This window comes from Solanum lycopersicum, chromosome 4 (genome assembly GCF_036512215.1).
Source record: "Solanum lycopersicum chromosome 4, SLM_r2.1".
NCBI lineage: Eukaryota > Viridiplantae > Streptophyta > Magnoliopsida > Solanales > Solanaceae > Solanum > Solanum lycopersicum.
In genome coordinates this window covers 7,979,542-7,996,141 of record NC_090803.1, presented here as the reverse complement: position 1 = coordinate 7,996,141, position 16,600 = coordinate 7,979,542, and the positions used below count along the sequence as shown (strand labels likewise).

The following is a 16,600-nucleotide window of genomic DNA, read 5'->3' as shown; positions in this document are numbered from 1 at the left end:
ACAAACATGAACCGGAAGCACCTTCAGCAACAGCGGCCATGTTTATACACCCTGCAGTGGTGTACAACGTTCCAGATTTGGTGCCACGAGCCACTACCATAGCACCTTTCACGATCTTCCACGAACCTTTTCCAAACTCTGCTGCATATCCCGTGCTATCCAACTGACCAACAGAGATCAGATTTTTCTTGATCCCAGGAATATATATGACATCCTCCAATGTCCACTGGTTTCCCGAGGTGGTCTTTATGCAAACATCCCCCTTTCATTCAATCTTTAAGGCTTTATTGTCAGCAAGATATACTTTTCCAAAATTTTCAAATTTGAAGTTTTGGAACAACTCCTTGCTTGGAGACGAATGGAAAGATGCACCAGAATCCAAAATCCATGATTCAACCGGGTTGTTCACACTAAGGATTAGAGCATCCCCAATGTCTTCTGCTGAATTTACAAAATCATTGTCATCTCCAAATTTATGATTCTGTTTCTTCTTTGGCTTTGTACAGTTCGTATGAAAGTGCCCTTTTTCTCCACAGTTCCAACAAGTCACGTTTGATCTGTTAAGTGATTTTCCTCAATTCTTTGATTTTGATCGACCATGTTGATTTTGGCCTTTCGTCTTACTTCTCCCCCTTCGATCAACGCTAAGAGCACTGCCCGATGAATCTCCCACTTCTCATTTGCGAATACTTTCGCTAAGACGGATTTCATCAAACTTCAGTTTCTCAGATCCATGGGAAATGCTAATCGCAGCAACAACAGTATCCCAAGACTCGGGCAGAGATGACATCAAAATCAACGCCTTAATTTCATCTTCGAAATTAATATCCACATAATTGAGTTGACTCACAATCATATTGAACTCGTTTATGATCAGAAACGGATCCAGTTTCAGACATCTGTAAATTGAACAATCTACGCATCAAATATACCTTGTTCATAGCCGATGTTTTTTCATACATGTTTGACAGTGCCTTCAACAGACCGGACGTAGTCTTCTCCTTCACGATGTTGAACGCCACGTTTCTTGACAAAGTCAACCCGATCAACCCTAGAGCCTGGCGATCCTTGAGTTTCCACTTCTCCTCCGTCATGGATTCCGGCTTCACGCCGGTCAGCGATTCATGAAGATCTTTCTGGTATAGATAATCTTCGATCTGCATCTTCCAGAAACTGAAATCGGATCCATCAAACTTCTCGATTCCAAGCTTCGAACTATCCATCTTCTGTGATGGTGTTGAATCTCCTTAGCTCTGATACCAGTTGTTAGGACCGGAAAATAAGCAGGTGTAAACGCGGAAGCTAGCAACGCAAACCTCAAAAGACCACGAGTGAGAAGACAACGAGAAATATATCAAAAGACACAAAGATTTAACAAGGTTCGATCAATCGACCTACGTCCACAAAGGAGATAAGCAATCCACTATAAATATGAGAGTACAAAATACAGAGGGAAACAACCTCAACCAATTCACTCGGAATACATGGGAGGTTCACACAAGTGATAACGTATCAAGCTTGTGACCCACAAATTCTCCCTCTAACCAAAATTCTCAAAGCCCTTAAGACTACATTATGAATGTTGATTAAGTTAGAAGGAACATGCCTCTATTTATAGAGTCCTAAACATTTTCCTACCAGAAAAATAATCACAATCCAAAACCTTTTCCTAAAAGGAAAACCTATTTATGGTAAGAAATGAGGGCAAATAAAACCCAACAATTCTTTCCTTGGCAAGTATTATATGTTGGGAAGCAATCATTCTATGCTTTGGCAACATAATTGAGTTCCCAACTAAAGCGATATAACTCTTGTAGACGTTTTCCTTTTGTAGTGCTGTTTGTTGAACTTGCTTCAATCTATCTTCATTAGTCTCTGTTATAATGGTGACCATTCAATTGTTTCACCTTGTACAACCTGGAAACTGTTTCATTTAATACTTGAACGATTTTCTAATCGATGTATTAGGCCAATCTTTGTTGTGGCAAAAAAGTTGCATTGTATGCCTGCACCATTCTGCATTAACAAACACCCAATCTATTTTCCAAGTGTATCTGCATGGGGAAGTTCTAACCAGCCACACACACTTCTACAACCATTGCATACAATTCTATCATCCATAGTTAATAGAGCATGAAACTCACACATTACTAACCATGGACTATTACACCTACTACCAAATATGACCATAAATTTTAAGTATACTTTTAATTCATTACCATTTTAGTTAACTTTTAGCCATACTCACTTAAAACAATTTTAAAAAAAAATTATTCCTTTTTCATATAATTTTTAAATTAAGCAAAAAAGCGTTGCTTGTTCTCATGTCCCCTTTCTCTCTCTCTCTCTTTTCTTTCTACTCCTCTATCCAAAAATTCAGGGTTTGTTGTTCTTTCTTCCTCATTTTTCTGCACAAATTCTAATGGAAGAAGATAAAGAAAAATCGCTTAGTGGCTATTTAGTGATGTTACTTCGAATCAGAAAGTTTAGAGAAGTCGAAAGAAGGGTCAAATTTCATCTCATACTGCTACAGATGAAGTTAATGACAGTCCAAGTTTTAGTTTGGGAATCTTACAAGTATCGGGTGAGCAGAAAAAGGAGGAGCAGAACAAAAGTAAAAAACGAGTTAAAGAGGTAAAAATGTGAAGAAATAAAAAAAAGATGTGTTGATTTAACATCTACGTCGAAGAAAATCGTGGACAGTGATGACCATTTTGATAACTTATCTCCTCAATTTCAGTCAAAGAAATTGAAAAATAAAAATGGACCAGAGAAAAAGAAGTTAGTGAAGGATGTAAAAACACAAAATAGATTGCCCAAAGATGTCATTCTACTAGAGAATAGCTATCTGGTATGTGACAGTATTTTGAATCTATGTCTGTGTTTTTCTTAGTTAATTGTTTTTTAGGAATGATTGTACACTGATTACTGCCTTGTTTTTAAGATGTGTTATTTAATTCAACTTTAGTATGTAGTAATACATTATTTTTAAACACTCAAATATGAGTGCGAGATATCAAACTAGGATGCCTTGTGTTGCAACGCTAGCTAGTTTGAGACTGAGTCCTAGTGTCATGAATCTATTAGTAGCTTTATATCTCAGACTTAAGGGATTCATCCTCTGAAAAAATGGTAGGAAGTGAATAGAGTAGGCTTTGCATTTGTTTGATTGATAGGATTATGAATGTTAACCTTAACTAGTTTGAGATTGAGTGTCCTAGTCTATTGAATATATTAGGAGGTTATATATCGGGGTCATTATGTTTTTAAAAAGTAGCAGGAAGAAACATGAGCAAAATCCTGAACTACAAGTTATCATGGAAGGTCAAGAAAGTAATCAAAACATGTAATCCTGAACAACTCAAGTTGTTTATCAGATAAAGATTGTTTAATTGGTCAATGGCGCTATGATTAATGTAAGATGACCACCTACTCGCAACATACACAAAATTCGAATGTTTTCAGAATTTACGATTCTGAATATACATTAAACATGAATTAAAAATGTGTTATTACATAATAAAGTTGAATTAAAAATGAATTTCACATAATCTGTATCAAATCAAGGTAATTAATTGAATTTAAAATGAATTACAAAAATGACCACGTCAAATTTCAAATCCAGACACAAAACTTATCAACTTCAATACAAGCAGCCTAAACAATGATCTAGTTGACATACAGTTAAAGCTCTATTTTCTGTCGAAAAACCAACTTCCAAAGCAACTTAAACCTACATTTTCACGCTATCCATTGGAACAAGACGTTTGAGTACGGGAAAAAAATCAGATAGAACATCAAACAATATTATTCCAAATATTTATGGAGCATTTAGGATCTTTATATGCTAGTAATACTAGTATTGTTGGTGTTATTCCTGATTTCTTTGATGTTTTTCCTAATAACAGTATTTAAAGTTGTCTTGTAATAATTATACTGATTATTTGCTTGCTTATTTTGGGGGTTCTGAAATTATGAATTTTTGGTGAATAATTAAGTCAAAAGGGTTATCATGTAATATTGAAGATCTCAGCATCTCGCCCTAGTTCTTTCTCGAAAAAAATTAAATAAATTAACATAATCAAATTACATTTCAAGAAAATGATTGGTTCAGAGACAACCCAGATGTAACTTGAAATGTCTCAATTACGTATTCACAAGAATAAAAGAATAGATGTACAATATATTCATCCTCTCCTATTTACTATGTGATTCAACCACTTTGTCAGCTAGTGCTTTTCGTTTCTCTTAGACTTCCGAGCCACAAATCAAATTTAGAATAAAAACGTCAAATCCAAAGTGATTGCTAGCTACTATAACTTTGCTTTTTATTGGATGAGTATTGAAATAGTCATGTACTGATATACATAATTCCCAGACACATTGTCCCTTTTAACTATATAATGGAACATTTCCTCATATTGCTTCCTGCTACTTTTTATGAAGAACATTTTGAGTATGATATATAACCTTTTAATATATTTAATAGACTAGGACACTCAATCTCAAACTAGTTAAGGTTAGTACTCGGAATCTTATTAATCAAACAAATGCAAAGTCTACTATATTCACTACCTGCCATTTTTTTAGAGGATGAATTCTTAAGCCTGAGATATAAAGCTACTAATCGATTCAAGACACTAGGACTCAGTCTCAAACTAGCTAGCATTGCAACACAAGGCATCCTAGTTTGATATCTCGCATTCATATTTGAGTGTTTAAAAATAATGTATTACTACATACTAAAGTTGAATTAAAGATGATTTTCACATATCACATCTCAAACAAGGCAGTAATCGGTATACAATCATTCTTAAACAATAACTAACTAAGAAAAACACATAGGCATAGATTCAAAATACTGCCACGTACCGGATATCTACTCACTAGTAGAATGACATTTTTGGGCAATCGATTTCGTGTTTTTGCATCCTTCATTGTCTTCTTCTTCTCCGGTTCATTTTTATTTTTTATTTTGACTGAAATTAAGGAGGTAAATCCTCAAAATCGTCATCATTGTCCACAATTTTCTTCGACGTAGATGCCAAATCAACACGTCTTTTTTTATTTCTTCACATTTTTCACCTCTTTACCTCGTTTTTTTACCTTTGTTAAGCTCCTCCTTGTTCTGCTCATTCGGTACTTGTGAAGTTTCCAAACTAAAACTTGAACCGTCATTAACTTCATCTGTAGCAGTAGAAGATGAAACTTGACCCTTCTTTCGACTTCTTCTATAAACTTTCTGATTCGAAGTAACAACATTACTATATAGCCAGGACTTTTTCTAGGTGATTTTCATTAACCTCCTTCCATTAGAATTTGTGCAGGAAAATGAGAAAGAAAGAACAATAAACTCTAAATTTTCAAACAGAGGAGTAGAAGGAAAATAGAGAGAGGATATGAGAACAAGCAATGCTTTTTTTTTAATTTAAAAATTATATGAAAAAGGAATAAATTTATTTTTAAATTATTTTAAGTGAGTATGGCTAAAAATTGAAAAAAATGATAATACATTAAGAGTACACTTACAATTGATAATTATAAAATAAAAAAACTCTATTTATATAAATTTTTTTTACTTATATAACACAAGTATATACTTTAAGTTTAGCGGACGATGATATTAGCTAATAACTCAACTTCTTACCCCTTGTGTCACTGGGACATCCGTGCATTAAAAAAGAAAAAAGAAAGAAAATACAAAAAAAGTAAAACTTAATTTCCAATTTTGAAGCAACAAATGGACCCCCATATGACAAATTCATCTTACATGTCAAAATTCTATTGGATACCAAGTGTACTATGGCTTAAAAAATACGTAATTAATTAAGTGAATAATAACAAAATATTAATAAATAAAAAATAAAAAAAGTAAAAAAATTCAGACTCAAAATGACAAGAGTCTCCACAAGTGACACACAGTGAGAGAGAGATCGAAACAATGGCAGCTAAAAAACGACCGTCAACGGCGGCGCCGGCCACCGTGAATCAACCGGAATCATCCATAAACACGGAGAAGCCTAAATCCAGTGACTCCTCACCGGAACCTCCTATAGCGCCGGCGAAAGTTTACTTAATTTTCAAAATCTCTTTGATATTCTTAATCCCGTACTTCTACTTGATATTTTATCACTACGACATCGAATCGGAGCTCCGACGATCGATTCTCATCAATGCAATTGTTAGCTTGATCGGATTCTTCGTCACTGTTACTATGATTCCTGTTGCCTCTAAGTATGTATTGAGAAGGAATTTATTTGGATATGATATCAACAAAAAAGGCACTCCTCAAGGCTCTGTCAAAGTGTAAGTTTTATTGTATTTTTTTGCTTAGAAAGAAGAAATTGAAGTTTTAATTTACTTGAAACTGGTGGAATTCAGTACTGATTCAAATTTATTATGCCTTACTTTTTTATTTTGATAGTCTTAGTTTGAATTGGTTTGCTTAAATGTGAAATTTCTATTTAAAAGCTTTTCATTTATGCATATCTCTTTTTAGATCATTACCACAAGAGCCATGGTTGATTTCTTGAGCTCATCACACAATATGTAATGTGGCTACACTGTTTTAATTTGGTTGTCGGGTTTGAACTAGGCACGGAGTTTAAGAAAGTAAAAAAAATTGAATCTTGTGGTCTACCAAAATGTTCTTTAATCTTATGGTCTTAGTTATGTCACGAGAAATGTTGGAATAAAAAAGTATGAGGAAAGAATCTAGAAATTTGTAGGTAGGCTAAAAGGGAAAGTAAGATAAACAAATTGAAACGGAGGGACTACCAACTTACCGCTAATGCTGGGAATTCGTAAAAATTTTCTTTACTGATAAAAAAGAATGAGCATAGATCATTCTGGAACGGCCTAATAAAATGAAGGTCGGAAAGCTTTGCTGGGACAAAGTGAGTAATTTGATGAACCCAGTTAAGAGAGTGGGTTTCAATAGTTAAGACCAAGCTCAATTAAGTTAATGCGGTGTTAGACTAAGCAATTTATGAGTGATCCATATTGTATTTCGCAGACCTGAGTCACTTGGCATCATTGTTGGGGCTGTGTTCTTGGTCGTGGCAATCTTGTTTCAATATTTCAACTTCACAGCTGATTCAAATGTAAGTAAAGATGCAAGCTTTGTGGTTTAACTTGGAGTTTTTTTGTTCATTGATGATCTACTTTACGTCTTGATAACTGCTTATATTGGTTTACTTTTTATCTTTTTTTGGCATTATTTTGTGTGCTCCTTTCTTGCTTGCCAGTTGTGAGAACTTCTAAGTTCTAACTAGTATTAGTATGATAAAACATAAGAGAATTTTTTTTTCTCCATATAAAGATGAGAAAACAGTGCCAAAGATTGATCCCTACTGACATTGAGCTTATAAGCACGTGTTTGACTATATTCTTTTAACTTCTTCAAAGGATTATAATTAAAACAGTCCATGATTCATCAGTCCTAAACAAGTTGTGAAGTATGAATCCTCATTAACCATTATCTCTATTGATTTAAAAGAATTGTTGCTGTAACGTTAAAGAGAAAAAACATATTCAGTATTCACTAGTTGTAGTGTTCCAAGTTGATGGTTTATTGCTTTTTGGGGGAAAATACTACTAATTGACAATTCACAAGTGGTTGTGCATTGCAGTAAATTGGGCAGCTGGGTTAATTATCATGCATCCTTACACACGTATCCAAATCCATTTATTTCCCCTCGACTTTTTTGCTGCCTGTGATGGTGTCAATTGACATCTTACAGTTGACTTCTATAGAAAATTTTGAATAATCAAAGAGAATGTAACTAACCAAATCACTTTTTGCAAGTTTTATCTGAAAAAAACACTCTTTTGACAGTTCAAATCTGATTATTAACAGAACGAGATGAAAAACTCTGATGTGCATCCAATGTGCTTGTGCATGGAGCACATGCCTGCTTCCTTCTAAGTAAATTAAAGCATGATCTGGTTGTGTCAAAAGCATAGACCCAAAGAGCATAGCATGTAATGAACGCATGGAATTTTCAAAATAAGAGGATAGAGCTGTGACTGAAAACGAGAAGACAAACACAGCAATTTGGTATATAGTAAAGGATCACTCAAATAGTGGGATCGATACTAACTCTAGATGTCAAAATTAATTTCATAAAGCAAAAGATAGTCTGCAACAAAAAGCAGAACAGTGGTGTCAAAGGCATAGAAAAATGCAGGGCAGGATAAAACTGTGCAGATAGGTAGAGATTAAGCAGACTGGGTGGGGAGAGAAGTAGTGAAAAAGAGGGGTGTGTAGATAACCTCAAAATATTGTGTATGTGCTTGTTTATATGCGATTTGTGTAATAGTTACATTAAAATTGTTGCTCGAAATCATAGTACTTAGCTGCACCTTCTTTTTTCCTCGTCAAAAAATTGTTGTTCTAGCCGTTGACTTTGAACTTGGCAGTGGCTTGTGGAATACAATGCTGCATTATCTTCGATCTGCTTTATGATGCTACTTGGGTTTGTGGATGACGTCCTTGATGTACCTTGGAGAGTGTAAGGATTTCTTTATGCAACTGGTGGGAGCCTTATGAAATCTTTTCAGCTTAGATTCTTATGAAGTTCATGTAATTCTTTGAAACAGGAAACTGTTGTTACCCTCCATTGCAGCTCTTCCATTGTTGATGGCATATGCTGGGCATACAACTATTATTATACCGAAACCCCTTGTATCATATGTCGGATTAGAGATCTTGGATCTAGGTAAGCATCCTAAAATTTCTTTGTGCTTCTATTGGAAGTTGGAATTTGTCATATTTGATGAAGTACTCAAATTTGAAATGCACATTTAACATGCTTAAAGTCGTGTTTTGTATGGATATAATTCTTTACTATTTCATACATTAATTCTTTCCATGTGTTGACTTCAGTCTGTTCTTCATTCTCTCTGGTTTTACAGGATGTATCTACAAATTATATATGTGGCTATTGGCAATATTTTGCACAAATTCGATCAATATTCACGCTGGTATCAATGGCCTTGAAGTTGGGCAGACAGTCGTTATCGCAGCTGCTGTAAGCTTTTACTGTTCTCTAGTTATCACTTGGACGATTGAATGTCATCTAACTCTATAGTAATTACAGATTTTGATACACAACATCATGCAAATTGGAGCATCTGCTGATCCTGAATACAAACTAGCCCATGCTTTTTCTATTTACCTTGTTCAGCCAATGCTTGCTACTTCCTTGGCTTTACTTTCATACAACTGGTAAAATTTAATCTTAAAACAACCTCAGGGTTCTCCTTCAGCAATACGTCTTAGTTAATACTTACACTCGCCACTGTCATTGTAGGTATCCTTCGTCAGTTTTCGTTGGTGATACCTTTACATATTTTGCTGGAATGACCATGGCAGTGGCTGGAATTTTGGGTCACTTTAGGTACATCTTCCTGTGTGTTTCTAGTTATTCAGTTCAGTGGTACTTCTGCTAGTCTTTTACTTGAACCATTTAATTGCATCTTTGATCTTTTAGAAGAAAAAAAAAGGTCATCCCATTTTCCCTTGTCAGTTTGACTTTGTGACATAGTGATTTCCAAGCAAAAATGGAGCACCCTCGTTGGCTGATGACTATATGAAGCCCATGTTTTTCCAATAAGTGACTGGGATATTTGTATTTATCAGGAAAAGAAAAGTGACCATAGTATTGTGTGAACAACAGAGTATTGTCTTTATCAGGAAAAAAGTGGCTAGTCTATTGTACTGGAAAAGTGGAACCAAGACATCCTTAGACAATTTGAATATTATTTTATCAAAAATAAAAGAGTTCATCCTCAAAAAAAAGTTGCACCAACACGATCCCAAATCTGTTCACGAAGGGCTTAACAAACAAGCCTATATCAGGGGAAAACTCCCATATCTGAACAAGAAAAAAATGTGAAGGGTTTTTTAACTCGCTAATCATTAAGTTCTCAAAAATCAGTCTCTCAAAGAGTTGAATCACATTACTTCTATAAAATGCTTGTAATTTATCCCTTTCCAGATCCAAAAAAAGAAGAAAGTAGACTTGGCTGCAATAAGGATATCATTGATGTTAGTGAAAAGAAACTGTAAAGACAAGTTATGGCTGAGTTGGAAAACTCATTTATGTATTAAATTGTTAATTGAAGTGAAATCTTCAAACGTGTGTAGATCATCGAATGGTATCATAGTTGAAATATATTAAACGTATTAAGATGTACCAAAACAGTTAAAGTGTCACATAAACTGTCTGATCGAGTATCAATGATCTTTAGTGTCTGTACTTATGAAGATATTTGTTCAAGTTTCTTCATCTGAAACTTAAGACTAATGCGTCTAGTTTTCTTTGTTTCCTTTCAGTGAAACACTGCTTATATTCTTTTTGCCGCAAGTTCTGAACTTCCTACTATCAGTACCTCAGGTTCTCTTTCTCTCTCTCTCTCTCTCTCTCTCTGTGTGTGTGTGTGCAACCCATCTTGCCAAATATAATGATATAGTTTAAACGAATTCTGGACCTCTAAGTACTCTCAACTCCGTTGAATTCCTTTCAGCTTGCTGGTATTGTACCTTGTCCAAGGCATCGGCTCCCTAAGTAAGTTCTCTAATTGAAGCAGCTGAATTTTTGCAATTCCTGTTTGTGTCTGGACTAACTAATCTTTGTATCCTTTCAGGTTTGATCCTAAGACTGGCTTATTGACCGGAACAAATGATGGGACGCTAGTGAACCTTTTCTTAAGGCAATTGGGCAGAATGTCAGAACAGTCCCTTTGTGTCACGCTACTAGTCTTCCAGGTAAACAACTTCCTCTTTCTTTCTCTTCTTGACATTTTTTTCTCATCTATAAAACAACAGGGATGTTCAGTTCTATTATGCAGTCGTTGCCTGTTACCTCCAACGACTGTTCTTAAATCACAAAAACAATGATACATTTCTAGTTATGATAACAATAATGCTGATCAATCATTGAGCTTGTGAATTACTTCTATTTCCCTCCTTTATTGGATTGTTCATGTACATAGATAGCTACGTACATGATCTCGTCAGATAAGTTGTTATGTGGAAGGATTGTTAAGAGTAGTAACAAATGTATGTCTTACAGGCCATGTGCTGTGGCTTCTGTTTTCTGCTGAGATGGCTCCTTACGGGTTGGTACAAATGAAGCTGTGATACGAGAAGAGCTATTTCAACTCCATCAGAAGATTTAACTTTAAACCTGCGTGAAGAGTTTTCTTTTTATTTTGAAGAAAGTGACAGCCATATACATTCATGCATGATAGTTGAAACTTGTAACCTATACCGATTCCCTAGGAGAATTTTGTTAGAAACTGCAATGTTGTACTTAGCTTTCTTTGTAAGATTTTGATGTTGCAAGACGTATTAACAGAGGATCTTTGCCTAATTTGTTATTTACAAACACTGATGAAGGATTCGAGAGAAGCACTTTCATAAACAGGTCAGACAAATGAAAATGGCAAAAGTTTGCCATAATGTTGTTTAATTTCTCTATCTTCTCGGAAATGCACTGAAAATCTGCACACCACAATTGCAGTACAAGAACTGCCTCGTGGTGTTCTCAACTCAAGCAAGACCCAAGGATCAGCAAACAAACGAAATCCTGGGGTCCGTCTTGAACAGTAGAGGATGTCACTACTTCATTGGTTGACAAAGGCTTTACAAAATACATAACCAGCAAAGCCCCTATGTGCTTCAATTTTCTACAGAGATTAGTAACACATAAATCAACACACTCGACTCTGAAAATGGTAGCAAGGTGAAAATCTAGTCCATATCCATTTTCTCTTCCTTCTCAATGTTTTTGCTTGACCATAGCTTGATTGTTCGATCATAAGACACGGTTGTAATGAATTGTCCATCTGGCACCAAATAAAAGAGAAATAGACAAATTAGCATTTGTGAAATGTCAAGCAAGCAAAGGTTTCTGTTTCTTCTTCTTTTTGAGGAGGGTCATTCATAGAAAACACTTTTTTCATTAACATTAAGAAAAGCAAGGCAAAATATAATTCTGAGGGGACGGCATAAAATTACTACAAATTTAATGATAACTGAAAGGCAGAGAAAAGTAAACAGCAAGTACTTCACATTCATTCAAATTGACTTTCATGAATGAAGATCTAGAGCAAGTGGCTATGTTTCAAATTATAGGTACTCTTATCGTTAAACATATGTACAATGATAGCAGAAGAGAGACAAGATTTGGTCCAATAATAAAAGCTCGGCTTTAGTGCAATTACCAAAAGGGTGCTATGACTAATTTAACATCTCTCTGATATCAAGTGAAAGATAATCATAAATCTGATCATTCATTTGTTACCAATGCTCTTTGGTTCTGAAAGTGGGTTAGCTTCTTCCTTACCATATATGGAATCACAAGGCAAGACATCTCAGACTGTTAAAAAAGAACTAACACCAATAATTACACAGTCGTTCCCAGGTTAATACATTATTATCTCAGTATAGCTTAAGAAAGCACACGAGACACACAATTGTTGTGTTGAGAGGAATGACCAAAGAGGCAAAACATATAATAAGCACAATTTAAATACTTCTTAAATGCCTTCAAGATACTGTTCCACTCCACGAAAAGGTAACAATAGCTAGAAATCAAATGGAACTTACCTGATGCAACATCCAATGACATGATTTTTGCTTCATGACCAGAAAGTGTTTTTACAGGTTTGAAATCTCTTGATGACCATACCTGAAATATATGTTCAAGATTAAAATATAAAAACAAGCAACAAAAAAAGATCCAAGAAGCAGTACACTCATGAAAGACTTGAAGTTATACCTTAGCAGTCATATCATACGAAGCTGTAGCCAAAAAGTATCCCTCCTGAGGCTCAAATTTAACTTGAGAGATAAGATTGGAGTGAGCTGGTATGATGTAAGAAGATCTTCTCTGCCGCAAGTCCCAAATACGACAGGTATTATCTTCACCACCACTAGCCAAATGATAACCATTCGGTGAAAAACTGACACCAAGAACCTGGAACCAATGAATAAAATAAGTAGCAGAATTCATATTTTATGTCTTCCTATAATCCCTAAAGCATATGAGGGAAAAAGGACACCACACATCAAAGAAAGACTAACCGGTTTTACGTGGCCTTCTAGAGCAAGAATACTTCGCCCAGTCCTTAAATCCCACACTCGAACAAGTGCATCCAACCCGCATGATGCCACTAATGAACCATCATGGTGAAAAGACAATCCATAAACACTCCTACTGTGACCTTCTTGCAAAAGCAGCTCTTCACCACTCTCCACATTCCATAATCTCCAAGTTTTGTCGAAGCTAGCTGTGCCCAAGTATTTTCCAGAAGGATGAAAAGCAATCCGAGCTAGACGGTCCAAATGCCCCTCAAAAGTTCTGAGGAGAGAACCTTCTGAGTTCCATAACCTTGCGGTCTTGTCAGCAGATGCAGTAGCTAAATAATTGCTTGTCGGAGAGAACACAACATCAGTAGCTCGTTCAGTGTGACCTTTTAGAGTGGAAACCTTTTGCACTTGAGGCATACTCCATATCTTTGCTATTCCACTCAGAGAACTGAATACAGGAGAAAAGGGGGAAGAAGTGTCATGTGTTACTTGAATCCATACTCGTAAGTCATAACTGTTAAAAGACACTCTAATATAGCATGACAATTTTTTGCTTACGGGAATAAAAATCCTTCTTCCATTCATTTGGTAGGATCTTGAAACAGTCGAACATCTAACTGTTAGATTTAATATGGGAATCAACAACTACATCCCAGTCCCACTAACCATGTTTTTTCACAAGATTTAATAGGGAATGACTGGCCAAAAAAAATTAAAGCAGTATATTCCACTCAAGTCAATAGACGTGAAGAAACAGAAATTGGGGAACACTAACAGGTTTTTTAGTATATGATCTACACTGGAACCTGCAGTTATCCAACTAAAAACAATCCATGGATTCTATCCCACCCACCGGGGAAGCCCCCACCCCCCAAAAGAAAAAGAAAGAACAAGGAAAAGAGCACCCTCGAAATAGAAATAAAATGATGGGAGTGGGGTTAGGGTCATTTAAAGCAAGACAGACAGGCTCAGAAGAATACCAGGTCGCAAGCATTTTTCCATCATGTGAAAGCGAGCATCCAAAAAGGGGTCTATCGTCTCCAATTTCACTGCAATCAAGGGCCAGGCTCCCTGCTTGCTTTAAAGCCCAATCAACCTCTGCATCCACATCTTCATCTGGATCATCCCTTTTCCTCCTTGCGCGATGGAGACGTAAAGCTGACTTAACTAAGGAATACTTTGCGATTTCTACCCTAGCATCTAAAAGTGCTTTCGATCCTTCTGTGTAAAAAGGGTATTGAATATCTTCCTCCTCTGCTGGTGCTGCAGAAGCTGCAGCTTCTTCATCCTCATGAGCTTTCATCAGCTTTTCCAGCTGCCCTTCTGCATCAAGCCTTGCCATAAGCATCCGCAGTCGATCCCTTCTTTCCATCTCCCTTTCTCCAAAGAGAGTTATGGGTTCGCCAAGCCTTCGCAGTCGAGCTCGAACGGCCATATCATTTGTGGGAACTGCAAGCGCAGCAGCACGTCTCTTCATGAGAAGCTCCTGCAGGGCCTTCTCCTGCCTCTCTCGGACAATTCTACTCTCCTCAGAGATCTCATATTCTTGCGTGGAGCCCGCAGCACCACGACCGGATACCATTTCTTCAAGGTCTGAATCTGAATCATTCTCTTGCATTTCTCCATTCTGTGCTACCGGAGGCCTAAGGACAGGTGGACGAACAGGCAACGGAGCTAATGGGGGAGGAATAGGGGGAGGAACTGCAAGCCTTGGAGCAATTGCAGGCACGACAGGAGGAAGGATAGCCGTCGGAACAACTGGTGGAATGACAGCTGGAACTGGTTGAAGATTAACTGCACCTGTAGCATTAACCACAGTTGAATTATCATCAACTAGAGTTGAAGTTTCTGAAGTTGAAACAGGAACCTCATCCTCAGCATCCATAGCATCCATATCCTGATCAAAGAGAAGTTCAAACAGTGCATACAAACAAAAGAAAACATATCCATTCACTTCAGAAATCAATCAGAAATAATCTCAAACCTACTTTCTGACTGAGTAGTTCAAGAATTTATATTGCTCATATTATGCCCTATTTATAGTACAACTAATTTTCCAGAATATCAAGTTATGCTGTTTTTCTTTGAATTATGCAAGTCATTCCACAGGCCAAGTAACGAAATCCCAACTCATCTCCCTCAAGTTTCAGCCTTGTTTTGTGAGTTTTACCAGATTTCGTTAAACCAATCAGCTAAATGAACAGTTATGCATGCTTATTAAAAGGAAAAGTGATGCTCAATGTTCCAATCAACTATAGCAAACAAATGAATCACAAATGCACAAAACACCTAAAAACATTTACAAAATTGAATCAGAACTGCAACTTCTTTTTATGATATGTTCACATCCAGTGAAGATGCAATGCTCCTTGACATAGCATTTCTTCTATTTTACATGACAGTGATTTGTTGAGAAATCGAACTATTCTTTCTTGGAATAATAAATAGCTGTGTGAGTCGCATTAGCTCGAAATAGACAGCAAAAATCGCCGAGAGGACAGTGAATCAGAGGCGGACCAATTAGTTCGATGTTGACAAATAGAGCTAAAGATAGAGAAACTTACAGGTCACCGGAATATGCTACTCAGTGTTGATAAGGAGAGGTAGACTTCGCGGTGGCGCTCCGGCGGAGGAGCAGCAGGTAGGGTTTACCAACGGGAAGAGAGAGGAGGGGTTAATGGGTAAGAGCTTGTTGGCTCAGCTTTTGTCAAACTGACTTAATTTTAACTTAACTGTTTGGCAATACTCAAAATAGCTTATTTTAAGTTTGTAGGACTGTGTTTTTTTTTAGCTTATAAGCTATTTTAAGTTGACCATATTTTTATGTTTTTTTCTTAATATTTTTATACAATCTCCAAATTACCCATATAATCCTAACATCTCTTTCTTCTATTTTTACCTTTTCACGTTTGACATAATAACTTCAGCACTTTTATCCAAACGCATAACTGCTTATTTTAAAAATAAGTTTCAGCACTTTCAAAAGAACTTTTTTAAAGCTGCTTTTATTAAGCCCATCCAAACGGACCCTAAGAGGGAAAAAGGGAGAAAATAATGAGAATATTGTAATTAAAAAATTATAAAAGAAAAAGGGAAAAGGGTCTTAAAAAATACTCGGTAAATAAATAATTTTTCTAAAATAATATTTTTCTCCTGCCTCCGACTTGGACAATTGAAAAAAGTTATCAATTTCGATAAGATAATAAGATAATATATTTCCAAAGACCCTTATATAAAAATACATGGTCTCATTACTATTATAAATCAATAATTCCTTAAAAGTACAAATATATCTAAGACAATTTATTTTATATTGTACTCTATTTTTTCTTAAAATTTAAATCTAGATGAATCTCATCTTAACTTTTCTTATTGCAGCTAAGAGATTCGCTATTGTCTTTTCTAACTACATCATATAGTTGTGAATAGTTTTAGATGCGATAAGTGTTTCCTTACACGTAATTGATTCCAAAGGTATAATATCATTTTCAACTTCATCAT

At 35.8% G+C, this 16,600-nt stretch overlaps 2 protein-coding genes across 2 annotated transcripts; one reads left to right on the top strand and one right to left on the bottom strand.

Moving 5' to 3' along the window:
• Positions 1-5,856: 5,856 nt before the first annotated feature.
• Positions 5,857-11,477, top strand: LOC101256171 (uncharacterized). The gene is made up of 11 exons (XM_004236523.5): positions 5,857-6,306; positions 7,016-7,103; positions 8,422-8,513; positions 8,602-8,720; positions 8,917-9,032; positions 9,102-9,229; positions 9,315-9,401; positions 10,340-10,400; positions 10,531-10,571; positions 10,651-10,771; positions 11,079-11,477. The coding sequence occupies exons 1-11, from the start codon at positions 5,942-5,944 to the stop codon at positions 11,136-11,138; spliced, it is 1,278 nt and encodes a 425-aa protein (XP_004236571.1). The 5' UTR covers positions 5,857-5,941; the 3' UTR covers positions 11,139-11,477.
• Positions 11,407-15,857, bottom strand: LOC101256472 (U4/U6 small nuclear ribonucleoprotein PRP4-like protein). The gene is made up of 6 exons (XM_004236524.5): positions 15,664-15,857; positions 14,080-14,996; positions 13,094-13,547; positions 12,789-12,986; positions 12,617-12,698; positions 11,407-11,853 (listed from the first exon to the last, which is right to left on the bottom strand). Exons 2-6 carry the CDS (start codon positions 14,991-14,993, stop codon positions 11,759-11,761), a joined length of 1,743 nt encoding a protein of 580 aa, XP_004236572.1. The 5' UTR covers positions 14,994-14,996; positions 15,664-15,857; the 3' UTR covers positions 11,407-11,758.
• Positions 15,858-16,600: the final 743 nt, after the last annotated feature.

What these genes read in the sequence shown, in the direction of transcription:
- LOC101256171 (XM_004236523.5), top strand. Translation starts at nt 5,942, where the DNA reads ATGGCAGCTAAAAAACGACCGTCAACGGCGGCGCCGGCCACCGTGAAT. An exon ending in ACTTCACAGCTGATTCAAAT is followed by an intron (nt 7,104 to 8,421) that starts GTAAGTAAAGAT and finishes TGAACTTGGCAG; the next exon opens with TGGCTTGTGGAATACAATGC. An exon ending in GGAATTTTGGGTCACTTTAG is followed by an intron (nt 9,402 to 10,339) that starts GTACATCTTCCT and finishes GTTTCCTTTCAG; the next exon opens with TGAAACACTGCTTATATTCT.
- LOC101256472 (XM_004236524.5), bottom strand. Translation starts at nt 14,993, where the DNA reads ATGGATGCTATGGATGCTGAGGATGAGGTTCCTGTTTCAACTTCAGAA. An exon ending in GGAAAAATGCTTGCGACCTG is followed by an intron (nt 13,548 to 14,079) that starts GTATTCTTCTGA and finishes TCCTGTATTCAG; the next exon opens with TTCTCTGAGTGGAATAGCAA. An exon ending in GTCATTGGATGTTGCATCAG is followed by an intron (nt 11,854 to 12,616) that starts GTAAGTTCCATT and finishes ATTTGGTGCCAG; the next exon opens with ATGGACAATTCATTACAACC.